At 42.8% G+C, this 27,245-nt stretch overlaps 1 protein-coding gene across 1 annotated transcript; it reads left to right on the top strand.

Annotated features, from left to right (window-relative positions):
- Positions 1 to 345: 345 nt before the first annotated feature.
- Positions 346 to 26,915, top strand: SOAT1 (sterol O-acyltransferase 1). Its single transcript, XM_021545870.3, has 16 exons — positions 346 to 454; positions 2,856 to 2,989; positions 10,283 to 10,341; positions 14,079 to 14,227; positions 14,324 to 14,383; positions 14,685 to 14,792; positions 16,429 to 16,711; positions 17,802 to 17,880; positions 18,507 to 18,588; positions 19,244 to 19,289; positions 20,370 to 20,499; positions 20,901 to 20,998; positions 21,467 to 21,565; positions 22,066 to 22,201; positions 23,088 to 23,233; positions 24,025 to 26,915. Exons 2-16 carry the CDS (start codon positions 2,866 to 2,868, stop codon positions 24,079 to 24,081), a joined length of 1,656 nt encoding a protein of 551 aa, XP_021401545.1. The 5' UTR covers positions 346 to 454; positions 2,856 to 2,865; the 3' UTR covers positions 24,082 to 26,915.
- The last annotated feature ends 330 nt before the right edge of the window (positions 26,916 to 27,245 follow it).

Here is a 27,245-nt window from a genome sequence, read left to right as displayed (position 1 = left end):
CCTTCTGACTTCCGAGCTTTTACCAGCCTGGGGTGTTCCCCACCCTTAACGCAGGGTCACGTTTTTGGCGGCTCCCTTCCCTCCCCGGACTCCCCTCCTCAGGAGCGCCGGGAGCAGGCGGCGATGCCTGAGGGGGTGTGGGGGGAGGCGGGACACTGAGGGGAAGGGGGCGCCCCTCGTGCGCCTCACGGGCCGCCCCCAGTCCCCCATTCCCCCCAGTCCCCCCAGTCCCCGCGGCGCGGTGCCGCCTCCGCGGCCAAGGGGCGGAGCCGCCTCCGCGGCCAAGGGGCGGAGCCGCCGCTCGCCCCGCCCGCTGCGCCGTGACGTGCGCGAGCCGCGGGAAGAGGCGGCGGCGCGCGCGTTGGGAGGAGCGGGCGGGAGCCGGCAGAGCGCAGCGGCGGCGCGCGGAGGAGGAGGAGGAGGAGGAAGAAGAGGAAGGCTCGGCCGCCCTGAGGTGACGCTCCGCGGGCTGGCGGCCGCCCCGGCACCGGCCGCGGGAACGTGTCCGCGCCGTCCCGCCCCGCTCCCGCAGCCGCTCGGGGCTGGGGCTCGGCGGAGGCGCGGGGGTGTGCGCGGAGGTAGCGGGGCAGGGGCTGGCTCGGAGCCTCGGCAGCGCTTTGGGCAGCTCCCAGCGATGTCCTCAGGCTTCGGATAAAAAAAAAAAAACCTTTTCCTGCCGGGTGTTGTGCGCGTTGCGGATGAGCTGTGGAATGACCTTAACTTTGTTTTGGTCCCTGTCTGGTTCGCCCTGCAGGTACCGAGGGTCCGGGTCTGTGACTTGGGGCTATGTCCGAGGGACAGCAGTCTTCGAAGGAAAACTTTTGAGGGCTGAAAGTCTTAATGAGGTTGTTATTTAGTGTGATTAGTATTGGAGGCAGAGGTTTGGAGTTAGGTGATCTTTAAGGTCCGTTCCAGCCTAAACCATTCCGTGATTCTTAGCTGTTCCTCACCGAGCCTTTTGAAATGCAAAGATGGACTTCTGTAAAGTGTTGCTTTCCTCCCAAGGCATCTTCTGATTAATTGCCACTTTGTCGAAAGGGAAGAGGGAGAAGCTCAAGGGCTCTGAGCCCTTTGCGAGTACCGTAAATCAGATACCAGTGAAATCAGGGAGTTTCTGCTAGGAAATATGTTAATGGGTTTGTAGCTCTAGAAACTAATCTACAGTTGTGGATGTCCTCAGAGGGGGGTGAAAGGAGTGATTGTTTACTAATTGTGAGGAGCGATTTCCTCTTGTGAGGGGGCTAGAGAACATTTTGGAGTTATCCTGGCATTGTGTCCTGAATGTTTTGGCTCTAGTAGAGATGGGAGGGAAGGGCTGATGCCCTCTTTAGACTCTGATGTGCTGATAATTGTTTAGGTGTACCTCTGTTCATATGGGAGCTAGATTAGGAAAATGTTTGTTTTCATAGATTCCCCCTAGCAGACTGTATTTCGGTGTGGAAAAAGCTGTGCTGAGATAAATTAGCCTATCTGAATTGTTAACGCTTTAAGTTGATTGCTTTAAATTTTATTTCATGCCACACATTACTTTTCTTCCCTCCCCCCATCCCAAGATTGGTTATTTTTAACTCCTGTTAAGTTTTCAGTTAGATACTGCAGCAGTAAGGAAGGAATGCCTTCCTAACTCTTGAAGAAGGTGAAAAGTATCCCGAGACAAGAATTAAACTTTTGGTCTTCTGTTTGAACTGGAAAACTCGCCCAATTATTGATTTGTTTTTTTGATGGTGGCTGGTGTTTCTCCCCTGTATGCTGTGTAGCCTGAAAGGAGAATATGAGACTCCCGTACTAGAGGGACAAACACAGGAAGCTGAGTTCTGAAAAGCTCTGGTCATAGTTTTATTACCCTTCTGCAGATGTGCCAGCCTCCTTAGTCTGAGGTAATCTATCCTTAATTTGTTTTTTCACCAGTTCCTGGGTTTTCCTGGCCTCTCTGTAACAGCTCATCTGTGCTGGTGCACGTATGCTGTTCACTAGCAGCTAAACACATCTGCTGCAGAGTTTGTGCCAAGATGAAAAATATATCAAGCTTGAAAATGTGGTTACATACATGCCTGTGAGGTTTTCTGGAAAAAATCTGCAAATTGTCCCTAGTTGTTAGCTACATGGCCAAGAGATTCTTGAGATGAATTTTATGGAGTGTTCTGGGATAGCACTTTGTGACCAAATTAGTCTCCTTGTCCACTTCTCATTAGCTGAGAATTTTGTTTTCATCCTGCATGTGGAGCTTCAGGTGTTCCCTGCTGGCAGCTCTGTCCCCAGCAGTGACCTTTGTCTCTGGAACTGGTGTAGCTCAAAGCTGATTTTCTTCCTGTTTTTCCTTGGTTTGCAATGCAATCACTGTCTGGCCAAGCAGAATGCAAGGATCCATTGAGGAAGCTGCTCCTGCAGCAGCAGCTGAGAACTTGACAAGGAAAGGGCTTGGCTCAGATCAAATATTGCTGGAGACTCCACAAAGTAAACCTGCCACAGCTCACAGATGACAAGTCTTGATGTCCACCTGGCTGTCAGAAAAAATTGCAAGGGCTGTTTGTTATTTTAAAGATTTTGCAAAAGCTTAAGTAATTTTAAGTAGTTATAAAGTTCATAGGGAAAAGAGCATGTCGTGGGGAGATGTTTTGGTTGTAGGAAGAACTCTGGTAGGGGAACATATTTGGTTACGTTGTTCCTGTACGGCTTGTAGTAAGGGAAAGGAAGTGTGATCAACAGTAAATGACTAATTCAAGTGTGTGCTGAATTTCCTCTATCCTGGCTCTGAATTCATAATGAAGGGAAGAAAGTCTAACTTTATGTAAATATATTATTGAACAATAAATGAGATTTTTGCTACTAATTATTTCTCTCCTTTTCTTATCTAGCTAAGTAACCATGGCAGGTGATGACTGTGTAAGGAAACGCCAGTCTGGCTCCACTGCAACCTCCAAGACCCCTGAGAATGAAGAAACACAGAGGAGACCTGAGGCCGAGAGGTCCTTTCAAAACTCAAGCAATGGTGAGGCTCAGTGGCTCAGCACTGGTTGCATCTCTGGCATGTGATTTCCTTTAAGGTGCTCTTTCTACTCATGGATGTGCCTCTTTTCTCCTTCAGTTCTGTTTTTCTGTCTCTGGGAGGGCTGAAGGTGGAGCTCCCTGTGTCCCAGCTGCACCCCTTCAGCAGGTGTGGGCTGTTTGGAGTGCTGTCCTGCAGAGCTTTCCCTCAACAGCTGTGCACTGCAGTGCTTGCAGGGATCTAAAACTGTGTTTAACTGTCACAGGAGGAAGAGGTTCATTAGTGCTGTAAATGGTGCAAATGCCTTTTGGCAACACTTTGGAGTAATCCTGGTAAATGCTTTTTCTGGGACTTCATCTTACTTCCTTTACAACCTTTAAGTATGTGACTTCTCAAGAAGAAAGAAAATAATCTTTAACACAGCAGGCGAAGGGTTTGTGTCCACCTGACATACAGGTGGATGTAGGATGCACAGAGAATGATGCTCTGGGATTCTGTTCATGTTAGGACAGCTCCCTTTTATTCAGACTAAATCTTGGCTACCAGAAAACTGAAAAATAAACAGTTGTGTCTGCTCATTTGTTTTGTGGTCACCTTAGATGTTATGTGGCTTAAAGTTGGCTTTGTGGAAGGATCAATGCTGCCATGCTGTCCCTTAGGTTGCAGGGACAGTTGTGTGGCACTATGAGTGGTTTTGCCTGTGGACTCTGTGACCCTCTAATTCCTGGCTTATGCTGTACCACATTCCAGCCCGTGATGAGGTTAGAGATGAAACTGCAGCTTGTTTCCTTTCTCTTTGTGAGATTAAGCAAAAAGCTGAAGTAGGTTATCAAAATATGCCGTGTGAGTACAAGAGCCAAAATCCTGGTGCCAGTGACTCGAGGAGATAATTCTCACTGATATACTCCTGGATATCATCACTATTTCAGTAGTACTTCAACTGAAATGGAAGTTGGAGCATGTTTAAGTTTAGGACAAGTCAGATTTCTTATTGAAAATAAAATGCATTGGAGAGAAAACCATTGCACGAACTGCTTGGAGAAGTGGGATTTTAAGATTTTGATGGCACATAATTTTAATTGGTTCAAATGGGACTGTATTAGAAAATTGCAGGGAGTTGGTGTCTACTGGAATCCAGTGATGCTGGGCTTGGGAGTAGAGTTCTACCACTTTAACCTTTTCATGTGTGGAAACTCCTTAATTGTAATGAATGAAGGGTAAGTAATAAATAGAGCAGTGATAATTAGGACTTGATGGGTGGGTGTGTCTGTCTTTACAGGCCATTCATTTTAACACCTCTGAGATGTGGCAAAACCTCATTGTAGGTGAGATGCTGTGTGTAGCAAACAAATGTCTTGGGGTGGATCTCTTGAAAGTGTCCATGTGCCTGGTGGGTTGGCTTGGGACAGTGCAGTGTGGTTTAAATCCCACACAAACTGCAGTGAAAGACAGAAGGGAGAAATCCTGGTTAGTCAAGACTTGAGTGCATCTTACCTGCCAAGGTTGCTGCCAGTTGAGCAGAGGTGTTTCTTGGCTCAGTGTTGGTGACAACAGGAATAACACGGGGAGGTAGGAGGCTTGAATCTGATGCCTTGAGGCATGGGAGAAAGATGCATCCCTCTGGTCAGGAATTCCTCTGTACAAGGGAGTAAAATCAGCAGCTCTGTGACCCAAAGGTTGAAGGTTTATGAAGCTGAAGTGTTCCTGAGCTGCAGACAGTGGCCTCTTCTTGTAGTCCAAGCTGCCTGTGTAACTAGGTAGGACTTTAATAACTGAGGTGGGAGAATTTCTTAGGAGTAGGCATAGATGTTTTTTCTCTTTCTTTTATCCTGGCCATTCTCTCCTGAATAGCTGTTTCTAAGGCATTAGTGCTGATGTGCACAATGGCAGTGTGAGGCTAATGATCTGCTGTCTGGCAACAGCTTTTTTGTATTGTAACAACTTAATGCTGGGTGTTGTGAAGAATTTTAGACAAAATGCATGTTTATTGCAGTCAAGAGATTCTAGCCAGGCCAAGAAGTAGGTATTGTAGCATGTTTGTGGCAGTTATTGCCATAGAAAAACCAAACCTTTAATGTGGTTATCCACCCTTAATCCTCTCCGATTATAGAAAACACAATCTGCTTTCTACAGAAAGAGTTGAGGTGTTGAGGGCCAGCTGACTTGTTTCCAGAAGTTTTTGGGCCCTTGATCCTTTCTTGATTAAAACTGAAATCCATTGGCTTGTCTGAAATTGCTTAGAGGAATAATTTTAATACATGTATTGGCTTTAAAGCTGCAGTAGGTCTGATTCATCCTTTTGTACAGTTATTTTTTTTCTGGGTTCTGCAGTGCTTCTGAAGATTGTTTCATTGCTTGGGTTCTAAGATTCAAATAGTTTTTACTCAGGTACACCCAATTTTATAGAAGTGTGGAAATACTCATAACTTGGAGATGGCCAACTTCTGTGCCTTGATTTGTTTCTATCTTGTAATTATTCAGCCTGCAATTTCACTTTGACAGATTAGCTGGACTTCAGTGTTATACATAATTTCTCTTCCTTGAATTAGCTCCAGAGTTGTAATTAAACAACTAATTTGGTCATGGCTCAGAGTCAGTAGATGATCTAGGTGGCAATAATCCCCTGTCAAAGCCAGGCTTCCTTAATAAGATTAGTTTTATATGTTTTCAGCAGGAGATAACATAGAGAAATATAAAACTGCTCTGCCTAATGGGATATTGGTATCAGACTGTACCAGTCACCTGGAATGAGCTTAACAGAAACTGCATGGACAGATCTTAAAAGGCTAGAGAGGACATGGATCATAAGTGTGCACGTGAATGCCTCTAAAATGCACAGACAGTGTGTTCAGAGCAGTAAAAAGGTGGGTTTGGGGTCTGTTCTTGTTTGCCCAGCTATCACGCAAGGACTGGAAGTGTCTCTGGAGGCTGATCTGCAAACAAGCTATGTAGCATATCTGTTTGGTGTGAGTAAGCCTGACTGGTAATGCTGATCTTAGAAAGGGATATTATCTTCCAGTGAGAGGTTACTATCGATCATCCTTGGTGCAGAAGTTCATGGTGATACACAAACTGTGTGCCTACAGGGGGATGGAGGAGGAGAGAGCTCTCCAAGGGGGAGCGATTTGGAAAGATTTAGCCTTTGCTGTATGACTCACAGTAATGAGTGTTCAGTGTTTCAACAGGCTTCTTCTTGTGGATTAAGCTGCTTGAACTGAGTATCTGGGATGTGTTTCTGAGAGACAGATAAAAAGCTGTTTTGTCTAAGTGGATTCTGGTAACTCTAGGGGCTTTCATGTTTTGGAACCTGTGGTTTGGGTGAAGGCTCAGCAGTTTCTTTTGAAGAGCCTGTGGATGTAGTAGCATAATGTAGAGAATACTGGTGTTCCTTCCAGCTAGTGAAGAGGTTGTTTGGGTTCCATGTCACTGCAGAACTGACTTTTTAAGCTAAATGCTTGCCCAGCAGTGCAGTGACCTATGGCCTGTGAATTCTTTAGACAGATCATCTGAGTCTAGTCATAACTTGCCTCTAATTGCTGAGTGACCAAATAAATTACCATAAGTAAGAATAAGGGCTCATTAGTATCAAATTATTAATGTGTATTGTATTGTAGCAATATGGAACTCCTCCCCTCTTTACAGTAGCCCTGCACTAGATTGGCTTTAATATTGCTTTGCTTCTGATAACATCTTTAGTGTTTTTGGAGAGGGGGCCTTTAAATCCAGGTGACTGACAGTAATGAAATTCCTCTGCCTGTGTTGCTTTAACCTCTTGAATGGGAAGTTGTCTTATCAAGAAATGACAAAGCTGGTTTTTTTTGGATCCCAAGCTGCAGCCCCAACATCATGCGAGTGATTCTCTGCTCTACCCATTTCAAATGTCACTTATCTGTAAAATGTACAAGAGTGGGTTGAAAAAGGGACAACAAGATCCTGTAGAAGACATACTTTGTCAATCTTGTGACATTTTAGTTGCTCAACTGCTCAACAATTAAGAAGCTTTCTCAATCTTCAGGTGATTTTTTTTATTGGCTTGGTTTTCAAAGAGAAACAAAGCTTACAATTGTTCAGTATTTTTTTCTTCTTGGCTTTTGAACCTGCTTGGAATTTGGTCTGTACAGAGGAGTCACTTTCTAGAAGGATCAAGCTCAAGACCAGTGGGCCTCTAAAGATCTTGTTAATGTCCTTGCTGATGGGAAGTGAACCCCAAGGCCATTAAATAAAGAGTTTCTTCCTGTGAACAAAGCTCTTCCAAATGAAGCTATGCTTAAGCCTCCTCTGAAATATGGCACTATTTCATACTAGTCTTCAAGACAACTTTCTCATGACTTTAAATATATTTTCTGTCTTCTTAAGGCATACCTCAACTTCTTTTAAAGGCAAAGGTGTGCCTCCTTGTATAGTGCAGCCTTGAGTCCATTTTTCTATAATGCTGTTGCAATCCCAAAGTGATACAGAGGGATCCAGGCTTCATTTGCAGGGTCAAAGGAAAGTGAAGATTTGAACAACTCACCAGTGCACATTTCCTTTTAGACACAAAATCGTGTGATGAATCTCTTCTCCAGTGACCTGACAGAACATAAGTGGTGTCTTGTGCAAGGGAAGTTGAGTGATTAAAGATTATGTGCTTTTTCTCTGGTATCTGTCTTGTGACACAGCTGGGTTTATGGGGTGATGCAATACAGCAGAATGGGTTGGGTTTGGGGTGAGTTTTCTTCTACAGAAGATTTTGTGCTGAGAAAGACAAGCTCACAGGTGAGTTTACTTTGTCATGAGTTGCTTAGACTGAAGACATGGAGATCTTGGTTTTAAAACATATTAAAAGGTGCTGTGTTTCTAATATTTTCTGTGTATGCACACTAGTATGAGGGCAACTAAAGTGACAGGAGGACACTTTAAATTCCAATTTAGCAATTACAGCATCAGCAGGTTGGAGACTGTCCTCGTTTCTTGTACAAACATTAAAGCTGAACATTTGGTATATGTAAAGCTATACCCAGTTTTAAGTCCTTGTATCTAAGAGGGTGTTTTATTTCCAAAGTGAGCCATGCCTGGGTAGTTTTTACTGTGAGTTTTTAATGACTGAGGGTTTGAAGGCAAGATCTGACAGGAAATATATGGTCAAAGAACTGGCTATTTTATTTTTAGCTTATCTGTAAAAGGAGATAATGCAATTCCTTAAGTTCCATGTGTCCTGTTCTCTTTGGCTGTTGTTGGGTGGCTTCAAGCAAACTTGATATCATCTTGAAGATTGGCAGCTGGGTAAGGCACACAAATTCCTAGATTTTTTTTTAAGGGTAAGGTTAGTTGTTCTTTGAGCTCAGCAGCTCTGTTCTGCTTTCCATCAAGTCAGCTGCAGGTAGTTCTTCCCATAGTAGTAACAGAAGGAGTGGGCCAGGGATACAATTTGGAGTGGCACAATGAGGAAGTAGAGGTCCTGAGAACATCTGAAGGGGATACAGTTCTGCTGCTTGTGAAACAATTTATTTTTTTTTAATATGTTGGGGGAGAACCTATTTGAGACCAGCAAAGTGCATAAGCTGAGTGGGTCAAGGGTGTTTTATGTTCTTAAATTGTTTTCCAAACTGTTGCTGTTCTGCAAATGTAACGGCACAATGAGCTTAAATGCTGAGGTGTTTGGTTGGGTTTTTTTTGTCTTGGAGGTGAGATGCTTAGCAACCAGGAGTTCTATTTTTGTAAAAACAGATCTTGAATGAAGATAAAATAAATGCTGTTAAGCGGTTGCCTTGTTTGTTGTTACATCAGAAGTCTGCTAAGTTATAGGCAGTTGTTGCTGGTCTGTCCTTAAATCTATAGCTTGTGTAGCAGATAGGAAAAAACCAAAATTCTTGCACACTGACAAGAATAAAAATTGCTGGTTGGTCAGTGGGAAGGGGAATTAATAGTAACAACTGATCATAGCTTCACTGAAGATAGTTTCTTGTTTTACTTGTTGTACTCTTTTCCAGTACTGAATTGGAGTCACCTCTGAAGCGGGCCTACCAAAACTACTTAAAACCAGTTGTTCAAACAGGCTGACTGAGGCTCCTGAGCAGCACTGAAGCACTTCCTGCTCTGAAAATGAAACTGCTTTGTGTGTGGAGGCTGTGCACATACAGCAGGCCATGTTATGCACTGTGATAGTGCTCTCAATCTGTTTTCTTGTGTCACAGCAGCACAACTTTGGCACCTCTACAGCAAATCTGTTATCTCATGCTTCTCTGGAATCTTATTAGGGAATCACTTTAGTACCTTCTTTTTCTAAAATTGGCAATCTTGTCTTAGAAACCAAATATGCAAGTTGTAATGCTGGCTGTGTGTCGGTGTGTAAGGTGGTGCTGTAGCTATAAATGCCAAAGGATATGAACAAGGCAAAGTTGCTGCTGTCTTTTCACTCTGACTGGTATTTTAGGGGGATGGATGCTGCTTCAATCTTGATTTTCCTTCATGTGCAAGACTCTCTGTTTTAAGTAACTTTATCTTCTATGTTGTAGTTATTGGAGAAGTGAAACACCAGCTGGTGCATGTCCTAAAACACAGCTAGTCTGAAATGTCTGACCTGTGGCTGTTGTTCCTCTTGATGTCACAGAGGCATCTCACATGTGTAGTTTTGAATGTGAAAGAAAGGTGGCATTTGAGGCTTTACCTATTGGCCAATGGTGTTAGTAATTACAGAAGTCAGATTATATTATTATATTGATGGCATGTTAAACCTGACTGTTTATTTAAACAGTCAAACATATTAAGGGATACAGTCACACTGATATCTAGCACTTATCCTGGGGGATAAAAGGAGTGGAAATAGCCAGGTTTGAGCACAGGATAACTGTCCAACTTGCCATTCAGCCTTAGAGCTTACAGTGGTATTTTGCTAATACCTGTGGCTGACTGCCTTGTTTGTTAGCAATGTAGAGGCCTCCAGACAAACTAAGTTTATGTCTGATTTAGATAAAACCCTGATAAAAAATCAGCACACTTGGAAATGACCTTCTAAGGGTCATTCTGATTGCTGCTTCAAGGCTGAATATGTTTAGGGACCTTGGATAAATTTGCAGAGTTGCTGATGAAAAATAAAATCTAGCATGTTCTCAGCTGTTGGCCATCTTACAGTGCTGTGATCCTAAAATATTAGGTCATAGTTTATGCACTTCCTGCAGCTTTGATTTGAATTTAGTGGGACCCTATTAGAAGTCAGAAATGCTATTGAAAAATTGGTGTCTGAACTACTGTATGCTGTGCTGTTTCTGTTTTCAGACATGCAACAAAAAATATTCAATATTTGCTTTCCTTCCTTAGGCTGGGTTGATGTGGACCACGTGATAACGAGGAAAATGCAGCTCATAGCAGAAGCTGAGGTAAACCATAATAGTTGCTTGTGGTGGGGAGCAGGACAATTGACCTTGGAAGTCTTTTGGAGAGTCACTAGCCCTGGAACACAAATAGCCTTATTCAGTCCTAGATTGAGTGCAGTGACTTTTCCACAGCCTTCTTTCTCTCTCCCACTTAGCAAAAGAGGGGTAGTCTAACATAATGAGGATCTGTCTTACATGACCCCAATAGATTGAAGTCCAAAGATAAGAATGAACTTTGCAACCTGTAAATAAAATGGAAATTGCCTTACCACTAACTTTTGGCAGTGTGATGATTAGCCAGTCTGCTTGCATATTGAGCCTTTAAAATACTCTGTGTCCTGCTATCCATTGAATAAAGGGCAGCATGGAGCTTGCACCTCACAGCTTTTGCTGCCCTGGCTGTGGAGATGACTTTCCTGAGCTTTAGTCTCATTCTTTTTGTCAGTGAACAATATCCTCATAGAAAATAGCACTGGGTGTTTCTGGCACCATCTGCATCTGTGTGGGCTGCCTTTGTCTTAGATTATATTAAGGTGATTTATGTCCAAATTAAATGAAATTGGCTAACAATGAACTGCACCCTCCTTGTTAACCATTGTTTTGTGGCACCTGTGTTCTTCAGGGCAAATTGCCCCGCACTCTTGCATAATTTTATTGCAGAAAATTCCCTGGAAAATTTGAAGTAATCTAATTGCCAGCTTGACATGAATAATAGGGAGTGGATACTTAGAAGACAGAGAAAAATACCTTGCACCATTGAGATATTTTCCTGTTTCACTTTTTTTTCCTTTTTCTCCCTACCTCTATAGGTGGTATGTCATTTATAACAGGTATAACTAAGGTGTCGTTAAATTGTCTTCTGCAAAAGGTGCTGCTGTGTTTTCTGCTGAACTCCTTAAATTCAGCCCTTTAGAAGGGTAGTCAGCTCAGATTTTTATTTTGGCTGTTGTCTTATCCTGTTTATCCTTACTGAGAACAGGAGATCAAGCTTGGTAACTTCTCTGCAGACAGAACAGTCATTAATCATTGTGTTGGCAGTGGGTGTTTGCAGGAGAAAGCTTTCACTGTAAAGCACAAGTAGCTTTCGAAGTTCCAGGGAGCACTAGATGGTTGCAAGAGGACAACTTGACCTTGGATTTCTTTCTTCAGGAGTGTCTCTTGTTCCTTTTTTTTTTCCTGGTCACCAACTTTGAGACACAATTCATAGAAAAAGTTTCTTACCCACAAAGAAAATCATAGAAAACCAGTAGTATTTTAATTGTTGAAGTTTCTCCCAAAACACAGGGAGATCAGATTTTAAGCTTTGAATTATGCAGCTCTCGGATGCCTCAATGCTGAGGGGAAAAAATACAATACACCCTACTGCAAAATACCTGAGAATTCCTAGAGTGCTGGACCATTTTTTTGTGGGAACCAGTGAACAGAGGCTTGGATTGCAGTTTACCTTTACTGTGATAGGTATCTAAATTCTAAGGAAGATGTTTGACTAGTGGAAAGCCTGGTCAAGGTGTAAATGGGATTTGTAGGAGCTGGGTGCTATGCATAGGAGGTCTTCAAGCATCTGCAGTCTAAAAGTCCAGTCCTTTATTAATTCTAAAGGGAGTTGAGAAGGGTGTGTTCTGTCACTAGGTCAGGGCTGAGTGTTATCAGGTGTCAGTGACAAAAATTACTCAATTTGTTAGAATGAGTAAAGTTCTGGGGAACTGTTGCAACTTTACAAGTAAGGCTTACTTTCCTGACTTTCTCTGACTTGCTATCATTTTTTTATTATTGGCCAGCTTCTGCTGGCATAGCATTCTTTCAAAGGTTTTTGGTTTGTAATTACAGTTAGTCACAATTACTGCAGGGTCTGTACTCTGGTTTATATTTGATTATCAATTAAGAACTCATGCCCTCCTCTCCCAATCCAAACATGCTCGTGTTGGTATCAGCCCTGGAGGGCTGTGTTAGGAGGAGCCAATCTCAGCAGAGTGCCAGCCAAAGGGAAGAGGTACTTTAAGGAAATACCATCTGCTAAAGCCTCACTTGAGGAGAGATTAGGCTAAAAATGGGGAGACACTATTAAAAAATAGATATGTATTTTGATGGAAATGAATAGTGCTTTGTTTAGCATGGAAATTTGAGCACTCCAACAGAAGTAGGAATTTCTATTTGATTTTTTTTTGTAGGGATATATGCATGTATGCTGTAAAATTAGGCTGTACCAGAGAGCACCAGTGTCTTCTGTTACAGGTTATATTCACAAGTACTCAATATTTGTTGTTTATATTTTTTCTCTTGTTTTTAAAGGGACAAGTTCATGTCTCTTGCAGAGCCAGTCCTTTGCCTCCCAGGAAAGCAATATCTAAAAGTAGCCAGATCCTAAGAATTTTGTTAAGCACTGGGAAAGCTTATTTAGTCTATTCTGGAAGCTGCCAAATAGGAGAAAAAATGTTTTTTAAAGTTAAATATTAATCTGCTCCTTCTCCATCTGCAGCTTTTGTTTCAAGAGATCTCTCTGTATATGACCACTATAAAATAGAAGGAATATAGATTTCTGATCCACTGTGACTTCAGGGTCTTCTGCTTCTATGTGGTCTCACTTCAGATTGTCTTGTATTTTCTGCCAGAGAGTTAAACTAACTTGGCTGTTGTCACATTAAATAGGAGCATTGTGTAAGAATACCTCATCTGTTAATGCATTTTATAGGATTGTGGAATAACTTGGGTTGGAAAGGACCTTAAAGATCATCCTGCTCCACCCCCTGCCATGGCAGGGCCACCTTCCACTATCCCAGATTGCTCCAAGTCCCATCCAGCCTGGCCTTGGACACTTCCAGGGATCCAGGGGCAGTCACAGCTTCTCTGGGCACCCTGTGCCGGGGCCTCCCCACCCTCACAGGGAAGATTTTTTTCTAAGATTTGATTTAAACTTACCCTCTGCCAGTTTGAAGTCATTGCTCCTTGTCCTGTCACTCCAGTTCCTCATGAAGAGTCCCTCTCTGACTTCCTTGTAGATCCACTTTGCACCTGGCAGGTGCTGTGAGATCTCCACACAACCCTCTCTTCCCCAGAAACCTCCTTGAAAACTGGTGTTTTTTATTTTTTTTTTCTTTTCAACCTTCAAGATGAGAAAGTAGATAAGATAGAAGTTGGGAATTCTGATCTGGGAAACATCTGTTTCTTGAGCAGCTGATCAGTAGGAAAAGCAGATGAAATGATGATATGTAATTATTATGTAGGAAGATTTGCACCTTGAATCTGGAGGCAAACTGGAAAAATCCCAGGCAAAGGATGGTCTGACAAAGATGGCTTGTAAACACTGCATTAAGAAAACAAAACATAAGATGCAGTTAGATTTTAAATAATTTCTTGAAACTTGCCTTTTGCCTGTGCTGAAGGTGATGGCTGTCTGGCAGAGTGTTCAGGAGCTCAGGGGTTGGCTCTCAGCTGTGCTCCATCACGTTTAGTGTTTGAGGACTAAACATTAAAGAACTAAATTCTCAGAGCTCTGACAGTCTTTTAAAAGGCTAGAGCAATTCTGTGTTGAATCTGATGGAGAAGATAAATGCTATTCAAAGGTGTGTGAACAGGTCAGGATAAGGCCCAGTCTTATCTAAGTAGGCTCCAGCTGTTGGTGCATTGTACAGAAATGTTTCCTTGATGCCTTGCTCTGTCCTGCTCCAGGATAAAATATAAATATTTTAGGAAAATGTATCCAGCAAGTTAAACAGTTTACTGCTGTGTTTTTACTCTGTCAGCAACTGAAGCCAGCTTTCATGAAAGAGGTGGACAGTCACTTCACAGAGTTTGTGAACAGTTTGGTGGCAAAATCAGCACTCCTGGATTCTTCATCTCCAGCCTCCCTTTTCCCAGCTTCCTGTGCAGAGAAGGAACTGCACAAAGCCAAGTAAGTTCCTTTTAAGCTGTTGCCATAACAAGGTTATGTTTCCTGGAAGCTTTATTTCCTTTTTTGTCTCAAATGTCAAATCTTTTTTGTTTGCAGGACTTCAAGGGCTCCTCCAGAACATGGGAAAATCTTTACTGCTAGGAGGTCCCTTTTGGAGTGAGTAACTTAACTTCATCAAATTCACTGAAAATACCCTTGATAGCAAACTAATGAGCCTTTGCTTTGATGTACTTTCACTGCCACCATCCACAGTCTTATGTTCAAATCCATGGGGGTTAATCTGTTCAAGCTTCTCTCTTTCTAAAATATCTGTACTACATCTTGCAAATATAAACCTTAATTACAGCCCTCTCAGTACCACTGGGATCATGGCTAATTATCCTTTGTCTGGGGATAAGCTGATGAAGTGTCTGTGTCTGACACCCCAGTTGTTCCTTAACTCTGGCTTCTCCCTTAGTGAGCTGTTTGAAGTGAGTCACATCAGGACAATCTACCACATGTTCATCGCTCTTCTCATCGTCTTCATCCTCAGTACACTTCTAGTAGACTTCATTGATGAAGGAAGGTAAGAATGCCTTGGAAAGACAGGGATAAGAGCTGGGAATAGCTCTTCCAGAGATGCATGTGAAACTGCAGAATGGTGGAGAAAGAAGGGGGAATCCTTCTTGGGGTGTTGTTGGAAGTGTTGAAAGGGTGTGACCATTTCAAATTGGAAAGCTGGATATTAGGAAAACACTGCTAACTGATGTGTTTACGTGAGAATTGTAGCCACACAGTTCACCCTAACATGCTTAGCTCATCATGAGGCTGGCAAAAGGGAATGTGGAATACTTTGGTTGAGTATCTTTAATGAGACAGCAGCTTTCAGCTGCTTGTGTTGCTTGAAGGACTCTGCTTAGAAAAACTTTAAATACTTCAGCAGTCCTTCCTCTGTTTAAAAATGACAGTTCTGGAACACTGTACTTGTACTTAAATAAAAATAGAACTTTGTTTTTCCTGGGGAAAAATCTCAAGGATGTTGGCAGAGCCTCTGTTAAGATAGTGCTTAGCAGGTAGCCAGTTGTGAATAAGATTGTGAAAGACTGCTTTCCTCACTTGTTGCTTAAATAGTATTTTGGCAAGCTGTATCTCATGTACACAAGTAGGATTACGTGTTTATCTTGCTGATTATCTGCTCTTCAGTGTACAAAACCAGAGCTGTATCTTGATTATAATCATTGTCCCTTTAGTCTGAGAACAGGCTTGTGTGCTATTGAGTATTGTTTAGCTGATCCTAACTTACCAGTGTGTGGACATTGGGGGACAATGGGTATTTACCTTAAAATCAACTAGGGCTAGATACCCTTACTACTTTAAAAATAATCTTTGGTCTTAGCTAGATAATTGGATCCAGTTTGCAATTGAGCCTCCACCTCATTCCTTCCTGAGAAGGAATAACTTTAGTTGGTGTATTTTGTACTGTTATCTTCTTTGGTCTTAGTTTAGAAGAGCTGCTTATTGTAGGAGTAAGCTCCAAGTGAGAGGCAGTGAAGTTGATCAGCCTTTTGTTTATGTCCCTATGTCTTAAGCTTGATTAATGGACTAAAGCACCCAGTGCACACCAGTTGCTCTTCTTTGGACTGACCTTCTAAAGACCCTGAGCCTTTTGGGTAACTTCTAAACTGAATCCATGTGGAATGCCCACAGAAAAGGATTAAACTAGGTCTGAGTGTTGGGTGTTAAAATACCCCATACCTGTAGAGGCAGGGAAGAAGCCTCTTTCGGCTTAAACTCCTGGGAAGACCTGAGTTTCAGTGCAGTAGTGATGATGTCCTGGGAGTGCTTCTCAAAAGATCTCATGGACCCTGGTCCAGCAGTGGATTGTTCAGTCACATGCTTGTTCTTAGGAGGGATGAGCTTGAGCCTACTCTTAAAGCACATGCTGATCTTGGAGATGTGCTTAAGCCCTGTGGGATTTGAAGGTAAGCTGTGCCTGACAGCACTGATGGCATGAGTCCTCCTCTTAGTTTCTGTGATACTTGAGGGTGGCCTCTTGAAACTGCCACAGACAGCCCTGAGCTGAAATTGCCACGGTCACTTCTATCCCGACTGTCAAACAATTATGATCTGGAACCTTTGTGTTTTGTAGCCACTTAGTGGAGTTGAAGTATTTCTAATCAAAGAAAGGATGCTCAAAAATTCTCTTTCCTTGTTCCTTCTAGGCTGGTCCTTGGATTTGATCTTCTGGTCTTTGTTTTTGGAAAGTTCCCAGTTGTCTTCTGTGCTTGGCTGTGCATGTTCAGTGCTACAGTATTTATTCCATACAACCTTTTTGTCCGGTGGGCCCAAGGCTATTCCAGTTCCTCCCATCGTGCAATCCACTCTTTCTTCTATGGGATGCTGTTCACACTCTTCCAAATAGCTGGGCTTGGGTTTGGACCAACCTATGTTGCTGTAGCCTATGCCCTGCCTCCAGCTTCCCGCTTCATTGTAATACTGGAACAGGTAAGTCCCTACCCTGCATCCTCTGTATCCTAGGATACATTGAATTGAATTTTGATTTCCAAGTGGAAAGGGTCTTTCTTCCTAAAGAAGTCAAATGTTATTTTTATTCATTAAATAAGCCAAGGCTGTGGATGCTGCATCTGAGACTTGATGACAGTTACATGCAGCAAATCTAGTAAGAAAGAGTAGAGAATAAACTTCATTTTGACCTGGAAACCACTTGTGGGTTTTTACCTAGTATTTAAGATTTTACTTTGGATTTTACCCATTTGTTTTTGGTTTTCTTATGGATACTAAGTGCTTAAAACCAGTTTTAAGAACATATTGTGCCATAGTCCACAAGGAAGCTGTAAAGTTCCTTTTTAAAAAAACAAAACCCAAAAAAAGCAAGTACATGGTCAAGAAGTGGTTCCTGTTGGCATTTCTGTTCTCAAGAAGCAAGTGTCTTGGCTCTGTCATCAGGACTTGTTTGGAAGTGGAATTATTTTTGTGGCAGGGAGCAGGAGAAGAGTGCAAGAGTGGAGGTCTGGTCAGTCCATCAGATTAAAACAAGGATGAGTTTTAAGAACTAACTTTTGACTGGCTCAACTTTTGGTTCTTCTTTGGTATTAAAACAAAATTAAAAGAAAAACCTGCTTGACAGCTGTGGACTGTTCATGTGGGGCACCACCTTACACCCAAGTAGTGATAATTGCTGTACAACATGCGTAACTTCACGGAGACACCTAGACTTGGAAACATCATGGCCTGCTGAAATGGAGAGGGGTTTCCCTTCAATTTTAAGTTAGTGTTAGCTGATTAGTGACTTGCTGGTGTTATTCAGAGTCCTTGTGTATGTGGTAGTCCTGCAGGTGTAGATGTGATTTGACTCCTGAGCCATAGTTGCTGCTGCATGTTTCCCCTTGCAGAGCTTGGAATTCATGTCAGTTAAACAGATGTGTGGGCAGAGGAAGTAGCCCTTTCCTTGTAAAAGGGTTAAATGGGAAAGAAACCAAGATGCTGAAGGTGTTGCTGTAAAATGCTTGACACAGTTGTCACTGGAAGGTTGTGAAAATGAGAGCACTAAGCTGCTCTTCTCTTGGCCTTACAGGTTCGTCTGGTTATGAAGGCTCATTCCTTCATCCGGGAGAACGTCCCCAGAGTCCTGTCCTCAGTGAAGGACAAGTCTGGTGAGTAACTTGCCCTGCTTCATTTTACATAGCCAGCTACAGCTTTCCTTCCATTGCTTTGAGCTACCCTCATGAGCTGGAGAGGTGGGATTTGAATTGGTGACTTTGGATGGGGAGGTCAAAGGTTTTGCATCATCATTTCAGCCTGAACCTCTTCATTTGTATTCAGTTGTATTAGACAACAGGCTAGACTGTTGTTCAGGTTTAAGTCCTCTCTGGATCCTCAGTCTTTGTTCTCCAGGATTCCCTATTTCTTTTAGGAGTAAAAGGTCTAGATGTTGCCTGCAGACCTTCAGCTCAATGCTCTAGTTGAAGTGACAGCAGTCATAAAACAAAAGGTCTTTTAAGCAAGGCATGCTAGAGCTGACTGGCCTGAACCCATGTGTTGATAGGAAAGAAAATGTGATACCAAGGTGTTAGCACATAGATGGTTACCCTCACTTGCTAACTGTCCTTCATGCACACCATCTGAAAGGTCAAGTTTGTTTTATTCTCTGCAAATCCCATACCTTTACCACACTGAGGTTTCTGAGGTGAGAAGGGTTCTGTTTTTTGAAAGGGTACTGGGGGAAACTGAGCTGTCAGTAAAAAGATTGCTTTTGGTTTTTATTTCCCCCTCTTCCCAGGCACGGTACATATTCCCAGAATTTCTCAGTACCTGTACTTCCTGTTTGCTCCCACCCTCATCTACAGAGACAACTATCCCAGGTAATGTGGGCAACAATAGAACACTAAAGCAGGCTGAAAACTGAAGCCATCATTAAGCACCCCTGGGTGTGATCAATTTATGAGTTAGACCTTTCATAAAGATGTGGTTAAGCTGGCAAGGGCAGGACTTGCTCATGGAGTTCTGCTTTTATTTCTTTGGGAAACTCACGTGAAGTTAAACTAATTAACAACTTGCTACAGATTATGTAGTGAAAGACAGTTTCTTCAATAGGAACCTGTGTGTTTTATGTGGTGCTAATAAGCAGCCCTGTCACTGAGTTTGCGGCTGAAGCCTTTTTAAGTGGGAACTCCCAAACTCTTCTGCACATTGCTGGGTTGCACTTTGGCTGTGTGAAGTCAGCAGTCCTTCACACAGCTGTCTGCAGATCCCCATCTCTACAGAGCTGTACAGTGCTGCCCTCCAGATACCTTCCTGTTTTTGGAATTACTGGAGTTCTGCTGTAGTTGAAAGTGAGGAACCAGCAATTTGGGCAGACATCCCTTGAACGTCAGGAGATTAAGAATTCTGGAATTCAGAAGCCTTTTTTTAACAGTGGATACATTGGTAAAATTGTAAAATCCTTCAGGTAATTGAAGGGAGGGATTTGCTGTTTTGAGGTCCTACTTAGCTATGATATCCTATTCTTTTTCCTAGGAATCCCACAATAAGATGGGGATATGTAGCTACCAAGTTTGCACAGGTGAGTGATGTACTTTTCTGCAGAATACACTCCTGGAGACCATCTAAGATGTGTTGCTCAACAGCTCTCTTTGGCATTAAATCACTCTACATGGCATGGCCTTACCAATAAAGAATACTTTCCAGCAGCTAACAAATAAACTGTGATCTTGCTGCACTAATGATTGTGCCAAAGAAAGAAAAAAAAAAAAAATTTTGCTTAAACAACCTTCCAGATAAAAAACCTGTCTGTGTGTGTAGAGCAACACCCATGCCCTCTTTCTTCACCCTGATTGTAATGCACGGACACAGCTTCTTCTCTGCAGATATTCAGAGCAATTTTGAAATAATGAGGCCTGGAGTCCAAATCCTCAGTGCTTATTTGAGTTCACATTGGTTTTTCACATTTGTGGCCATGAGCTTCAGTAGCTTCTTGTGGCTGTGTTTGCAAGTAATGGATTTGTGTGACTGAAACCTTTGCTGTCACACGATGCATTTTTGGTTTAAAGAGCAAAACAATTAAAAAGGGCAGCATGAACAGGCCTTTGGCTACTTGCTGTTAGACAAAGAGGATGACAGGGCACACCTGCCTTGCATCAGGGTATTTTCAACAATGACTGGCATTTTGACCTCAACATCCACAGTATCAGTTCTTGAGCCAGAGAAAGCCTGAGGTGCTTTGGCCTATAAATGTCTCCTTTGGAATAAGATAAAAATAAGCTTTAATATTAGATTTAACTACAGTAAGTATTTTTAATTATTTCTGCCCTTATCTTGGATGTAGATCAAGGGTATTTTCTGCACTTTGGCAGTGACATGGATTTTTTGTGTCAAAACGTGTGAGTTGCTAGGACTGGGAAAATCTGACAGCTGCTATAGTAGAAAGGAGAAGTTGATTTTGCTGCTGGCTGTCAGCATGCTCCAGGGATTGCTGTGGCTTTCTTTCTGCCTGGGTCCTTGGGGAAGTTTATTGGCAGCAATGTAAAATAAATCATTTTGGCTTGTGTTGGCAGCTGCTGCTTTCTCCTAGAGCTGGCAAGTGGTGATGTGTTAATTGTGCGTTCCTGTTACAAAGTCATGTTTTGGGGTATTTTTGTTCCAGGTGCTTGGCTCACTTTTCTATGCCTACTACATCTTTGTGAGACTCTGCATTCCTCAGTTTCGCAACAGTAGTCAGGAAACCTTCAACCTTCGAGGGCTGGTCCTCTGTATCTTCAACTCCATCCTGCCAGGTAAGGCCCAGATCCATGAGTGTCTTTCATCTCTGTGGAAGGGAGAAGTGCTTCATTTGAGATGCATTTATGACAGGCAGAGATCAACAAAGGAAATCTTGTGGGCAGACTGCAGCATTAAGGGGTGAAGCTTCAAAATCAGCAATACAAAATAAAAGCTGGGTTTGACTTTAACTGTCTTCAAATTAAGCTTCAGGCTCTGGGGCAGCCTTGCTGTTGCCCTCTGGGGTGAGCAGGGCCTGGTGTGGTGAGAAACTGAAATTCTTTTGTGCTACCTGTACAAAAGAGTAGAGTTCATCTGTGTCAGTGCCTGTAAGAACAGTTTTTGACTGTGTTGGGTCCTCTTGCTTGTAGCTGAGAGAAAACACTACAAAACTGATGTGGCTGTCCCTTGTTTCCAGGTGTACTGATTCTCTTCCTGGTGTTCTTTGCATTCCTTCACTGTTGGCTCAATGCGTTTGCCGAGATGCTACGCTTTGCAGACAGGATGTTCTACAAGGTGAGAAGCAGGAGCTGTAGTTTATAAAGCTTCTGAAAGTCATTGTCATAAGAAAAAAAAAGAGGAGGAAACTGAAGATTGTTCTACCAAAGCAGTCATGGGAATTTGCTTGGTTTATGCTGTTAAGGCTTAAATTTGTTGCTCTGCTGTAGAACAGATTTGATTGCTGCTTGGCAATCTGAGTTGCTTTAAGGTGAAACACCCTGTGCACAAACAAAAGCAGCCACCAGATCTACCCAATAGCTCCATTATCGTTTTTGTTCTTTTATCACATCAGCCACTGCAGTTTGGGATAAAACCAGACCTTAATACTCCAAGTAGAATGTTGGAAGTGTGATGGAAAGCTTGGTCAAATTATGTTAGCTTGGTATTATTTTGTTTAATATTTTTCAATTTGATATGCTAGGAAAGTCCTCTAGAATGTTTTTATAGTTAATTAGATTTATAGTCTTTCAATTGTGCTTTCAGGACTGGTGGAATTCCACATCCTATGCAAACTACTACAGAACCTGGAATGTGGTGGTACATGACTGGCTCTATTATTATGCCTACAGGGATTTCCTTTGGGTGAGTAACAAGCAGATGTATTCTTTTGTTAATTAAACAATCAAATACTGGGAAAAACAGTACATTTGTCAAGATGCAGCATCCCTGTCTGTTTAGAAGCATAAAAATGTTTCATGTCAGCTGTTGTGGGGAGCCACTGTGCTTTTAGAGAGATCCATTGCTCATTTCCAAGTCCTTAGTGTGTGCAAAATGTGGGGCCAGGATGCAGGAATGCAGAGACTGCCTCAGCAGTTAGAACTCATGTTGTACTGTTTCCATAAGCTGTGGTAGGTATTTAATGAGTGGGCTCAGCACAAGTTCTAATGCAGAGAACCTAAAATATACCTGAAGAGAAACACCTAAACCCTAAGGAGTTCTGTAAGGCACATAGCATTTCACATGTGCCTCTTGGCTGGAGGAGAACCTTCTTAGCTCAGGGAAGAAAATTCAGTGTGTTGCAACAACCAAGCTAAAACCACAGCAGAATAGCTCCTAATACTTGGTGTTCTTCCCTCTTGCAGTTTTTTGGGAAAAAGTTCAGAGCAGCAGCCATGCTGTCTGTCTTCACCGTGTCAGCTGCTGTGCACGAGTATGTCCTCAGCATCTGCTTTGGCTTCTTCTATCCAGTTCTCTTCTGCCTGTTTACATGTTTTGGAGGTAGGCTCCAAGGAAGAGAGTGTGGGAGTGGCTGTGGGGTTTGTGGCTTTTTTAGAGAAGCATGCTTTGTGTTTTTGATAATGATGCCAGCAGTTCCCTCAGCACTAACAGTATTGTTGCCCAAGGGTTGCAATTGTGAGTCCAAGCTTTGTGAATGGATTTTTGCAGCTCAGGAGATACACACCTATATATACACTGAGGATTCAAAGCTTGGGGCTTCCAAAGGTCTTGGTGGCAAGGAAGAAAGATTTATATGTACACTGCTGTTCTGTGGCACTGCACAGTTTAACAGCACTGCTTCCTCTTTGCCAAGCTGTTGTTGAATTGCTGTGTGTCAGCAGCTTATCAGTCTTCCCCTATTCTTATATAGTATAATGAAACTATTAGTTTTCTACTGCAGTGAGGAAGTGTGTGGGAAATGGATTTATGATGGCATGAATTATAACATCTGTATTGTTTCACCTTTCTCATGAGACTGAAAATAGAATAAAAGTTTTTAAAACACCTCTCAGTTACCCCATCTCTGGGTCAGAAAAGAATATAATCCAAGAGAAGAGTCCATTTAGAAGTTAGAGCTCTTGCATTTCTTTTTGTGTTTTGAGTTAGAGGGTTCTAATAAACTCTAGGCCACCCCTGCTATGCCTTGGTGACCAGTGTAACACCAATAATAATGATCCCTAGAGGCACACAGCTTGTTGGAGGTAAATGTAAGAATCAGCTCAGAGTTTTTGCTCTATTGCCAAGCATAATCAGATTTTCATGCAGTAGCCATGTTGCTCCAGAGATTAAGTGAAAGGAGGAGATGATCCAGTAAAATCAGTTCATCTTTGATACTTGAATCTTAAGTTTGTTCCTGAATAATGCTTCTCATTTTTCCCCTTTTCAGTGGTCTTCAACTTCACCCTGAATGACCGTCGGAAAGGGCCCTTCTGGAATGTGATCATGTGGACTTCCCTCTTCCTGGGCCAAGGTGTCATCATCTGCCTCTACAGCCAGGAGTGGTACGCCCGCCAGTACTGCCCCACGGAAAATGTGAGTGCCTGCTTATTCCCCTGGGATAACCAGCTGTGGGAGTGGCTGGCCTGTCTTGCTGTGCAGGAAGAGTGGAAGTTAAATGGCACCAACCTTTCTGGCAGTGTGCTGCATCCATTCCTTAGGATAGATTGGCCTAGAGGCTGCCTAGCAGAAGTGTGTTCAGTAATGCTCCTTCTGTGCTAGTAGAATTTTACTACTTGAAACTGAGGGTGGTGTTACCCCATTTCTGAGGATATACTAGACCTCATTTAGGGTGTGGCAATGGAACTTCAGCACTTGGCCAGTGATGTCAGGAGAAACTTTTGGAGGAGGCCCACAAAAACTGTACCTCTTGTGCCTCTCCCAGGCTAGAGTGAGCGGTGGTGAAAAGTGGTTACCTGTAGATAGTTTGGGGGTTTGGTGGTGGTTTCTCTTAACTCATTTTCTTGGTACCAGATTCTGTTAGAGATAAAACTTCCTGCTGTCCCAGCTGATTTCAGTTTTAACCAAAGGTATCCTTGGCAGCTTCTATTTTAGGTTTGATTCTCCTCAATTGAGAGTTTGCCATCATAAATTACTTGGCTTCTTGATACAACAGGCTACTAGGCCCAGTGTTTATCTGATGTAACAGAATTTGTGGCTGTACTTACACTTCCAGACACTGCTTAGTGAAGGGGGTGGTGAACAGGGTTGTAGGGTGCAGAAATGTGTTTTTATCTTTCCTGTTAGTGAAGTTTGATTTCAGCAGCTCGTACCACAGCTGGTGCTGTTGGCTTGTGACTAATTTACTGCCTCTCCATGTTTTGCAGCCCACATTCCTGGACTATTTAAAGCCACGATCGTGGGCGTGTCATGTGAAGATGTGAAAATGGGGTGCTCTGGCCATGTCATCACAGAAAAACAGAAGTGTCCTCCAAGTATTTGGACCAATGATCTGACTTACTACAGACTTTTTCTAAGGGAAGTTGGGCCTCCTCATTACTGGGGAGAAACTGTAATTTTTTTAAACATTGCTGGAGCAAACCAGTTGACCTGGATTGCAACAGACTTCAAAGGCAGCATCTATAATATGCTGTCCCACTTTGAGCCATTTCCATGCCAGTAAAACACTGAGCTGAAGGTGGAGTCTACTGGAATCCTACTCATCCAGGGGTCCCCCCAAGTTGCTGCTTTTCTGGACAAGAGGCAAGCTAGTCAGATTTGCTGGTAGCTCATTGTTGGTATCCATCCGTCTTTCTTAGCCATCATTTGCAAATTTTTTTTGTCCTTTTTGGTAATGGGATGTCTACAAAACTTCCATTCTTCATGATCCTGCCTGCCACTGTGACACGGACAAGTGGCAGAGCAACAGGGTATTTGCCTCCTTGCTCTGAAGATGGCCAAAGTTTTCTTGGCTGGCTTCAAACTGCATCCTGTGTATGCCAACAGATATAAAATGGGCAGAGGAAGAGGGATTGTCACCATGCTGAGTCAGGTTCAGAAGCAGGGCATGGTGTGTACAGTCTTTATATGACTTTTTACACCAAAAATTTGTTTCTCTGTATTCATTTAGTTCCCAGCTGCCTTACAGCATTTTTGTTCTCTGAAGGCCCTTGTGACTTGAGGAGTACTTTTTCTTCTTGCTCTTCCTTTCTGCTGTTCTAGGTAATCAGTTAACATGATTAACTTGTAAAAGAGCTTTTGCTTTAAGTTGACAGGTGCTTTAAGGTACACAGGTTCATAAGGGTTTCTTCACTAAGAAAATCTTGAAGTAATATGACCAATCTCTAAGAAAATGGGATCAACTTTAGAGGTACAGAGCATGATCTTTCAAGTGGCCACATGCAGTTCAGTGTGCCAGCACACCTTGCCCATGTGCATTGGAGAAGTTTCTAATGCTGCTGGGAATGAGGGTTGCCCAAGAGCTGCTTTGTCACCTGCCTGTGTCTGCCCTGACATCAGAGGGGGCTTCAGGTGGAGATCAGTCTCCTGGGTACTGCCCTCTTGGTGAAGAGGTAGGACATCCTCCCACACACACCAATAAAGGCAGGGGCCCTGTGTGAGTTTGGTGTTTCCATAGCAATGAATCAGTCAGAGTTCCTTCAGCTCCCTTGTTCTGTCAGGTGCTAAACAGAACAGGGAACTTGCAGAGTGTCTGGGTACAGACCACTCCAGTTCTACTGGAACTGTAACTCCCATTATTACAGACAGGGTGACCTGATGGACATACCTTAACTGTGGTGAAAAGGGCCACCTGATAGAGATACCAGAACTTTGGTGACAAATACTTTACAATTACTCAAATGTTGTCAGAAACTGCCAATGGGAAACAGCATTTCCTTACTACCTACAGCCCTGTGTAATTCATACCAGCAGCATTGGGACCATTGGTGGACTTGTCTTGCAAGCCACTTCAGACTCTCCTTTGGGCTTTCTACTTTCACTAACCTCAGTCAGAAGTAATTTCATGAAAGATGGGGAATACTTCAACTTCTCCCAAGTCTTGAGTAAGTAGGAATCATGCTCTTGAGAAAGGATATTGTACCACGTCATATTTGCCAAATAGTGTTTCTGTGTGAGGTTCTCCTGAAAACACCTCCTGCTAAAAATTGATGAAATTGTTGAAGTAATTTCAGAGGAACTATATGCTCAAATTTGGCAGTATTTGTATGTAAAATCCTGAGAATTAAATAGATTACTTAATCATCATTCAGATTAAGTAATCTGAAATCTTTCACCATACCTTTTGTGGGAGGAGAGATCAGAAGTTCTGGAACAACTGAGCTTCCTTAGTGAACAAACAGTCAAAAATACAAAAAACGCCCTTTGGCCAAACTGCTTTGTCACCTCCTTAGTATAGGATGAGATTCAGTCCAATACTTTTTTGTTTGGTGCTCAAAACACTTAGGGAACTGCACTCAAAGAGGGTGGGATGGATTAGGGACTTGGTTTGCCATCTTGATACCCGTGGCAGGTCAAAAAGAGACCAAAGGATGGCACTTTGTTTCCTGTTTTGGTGTTTCCCTCACACCTGGCACTGTTATGTGCCCAGAAGGAATATCAGCATTTACTGTGTCAGCATCATCACTGTTTGAAGCCTGAGGGCTTGAGCATCTGGCAAGCAAAAGGCAACCAGAAAGGGATGCTCAGCTGTTGGAACTAGTCTTAGTTTTTGACAAGCTGAGGTTTTCAGCCTTGTAGATCAAGGCATCTCGTAACTGTGCTGTTAGGGCATTAACAATTTGAATTACTTTCAGTTTTGTGGGTTTTTTAAATTGCTTTTGAATTTGGGCTTATTTTCATTTTTCTCAAGAGTGCTGGAGGGGAAATACTAAGTCTTTTGCACGTTGCTTATTTAATTAAATTCAATTATACCATGTTTGAGTTTCTTAGACTGCAAGTGCCAGAGTACTTGACCAGAGCAGTGCAATGTTCTGGTCAGTGGTGAGGATGTGAAGGTTCCCAACCTGCCCATTATGAGTTCTTATTATAATGTAATATAACATATACTGTTTTCTGTTGTTCTTTCCAACATAAGAACTGTGCAGCTTGCTTCCATGGTAACTCCCTCAGTTGTGAGGTGGGAAGCCTTCAGCTTTGGAATGGCAGCCAGTACAGCTGCAGCTTCTTGCTCAATAACCTCACAAAAATCAGTGTTACTCCATCAAAATGTATCCTGGGGTTTTCATGCAGAAAACTGTTTGTTCCTGGGAAGACCAAAGCTCCGTGGAGTCTCATGCCTCATCTGTCCTTTCTGCTGGGGTGTGTGGCTGCCAGCTGTTGGGAGTGAAGCGGTCCTGGGTCTGAGCTGTAAGCTCTGTGCTCTCCTGTGACAGCTGTCTGAGCACAGTATGTGCTGTGGGGGGAAGCTGGGGGAATTCCTGCTGGATTTGTTCAGTATGATATTGCATGGATTGCACCTGGCCTACCTGCTGAAGGCAGGCTGAATTGGTTGAGCTCCTGTTTCTGAATGCAGATGTGCCAGAGGGACAGCAGATTCCAGGAGTTCGTGTGCTCTGCAGCATCGGAACCAGCTTGCCACAGACCCCAG

The sequence above is a fragment of the Lonchura striata genome, chromosome 9 (genome assembly GCF_046129695.1).
Source record: "Lonchura striata isolate bLonStr1 chromosome 9, bLonStr1.mat, whole genome shotgun sequence".
Taxonomy (NCBI): domain Eukaryota; kingdom Metazoa; phylum Chordata; class Aves; order Passeriformes; family Estrildidae; genus Lonchura; species Lonchura striata.
Note: the sequence above shows the minus strand (reverse complement) of the source record. Positions and strands in the feature narration are given on the sequence as shown.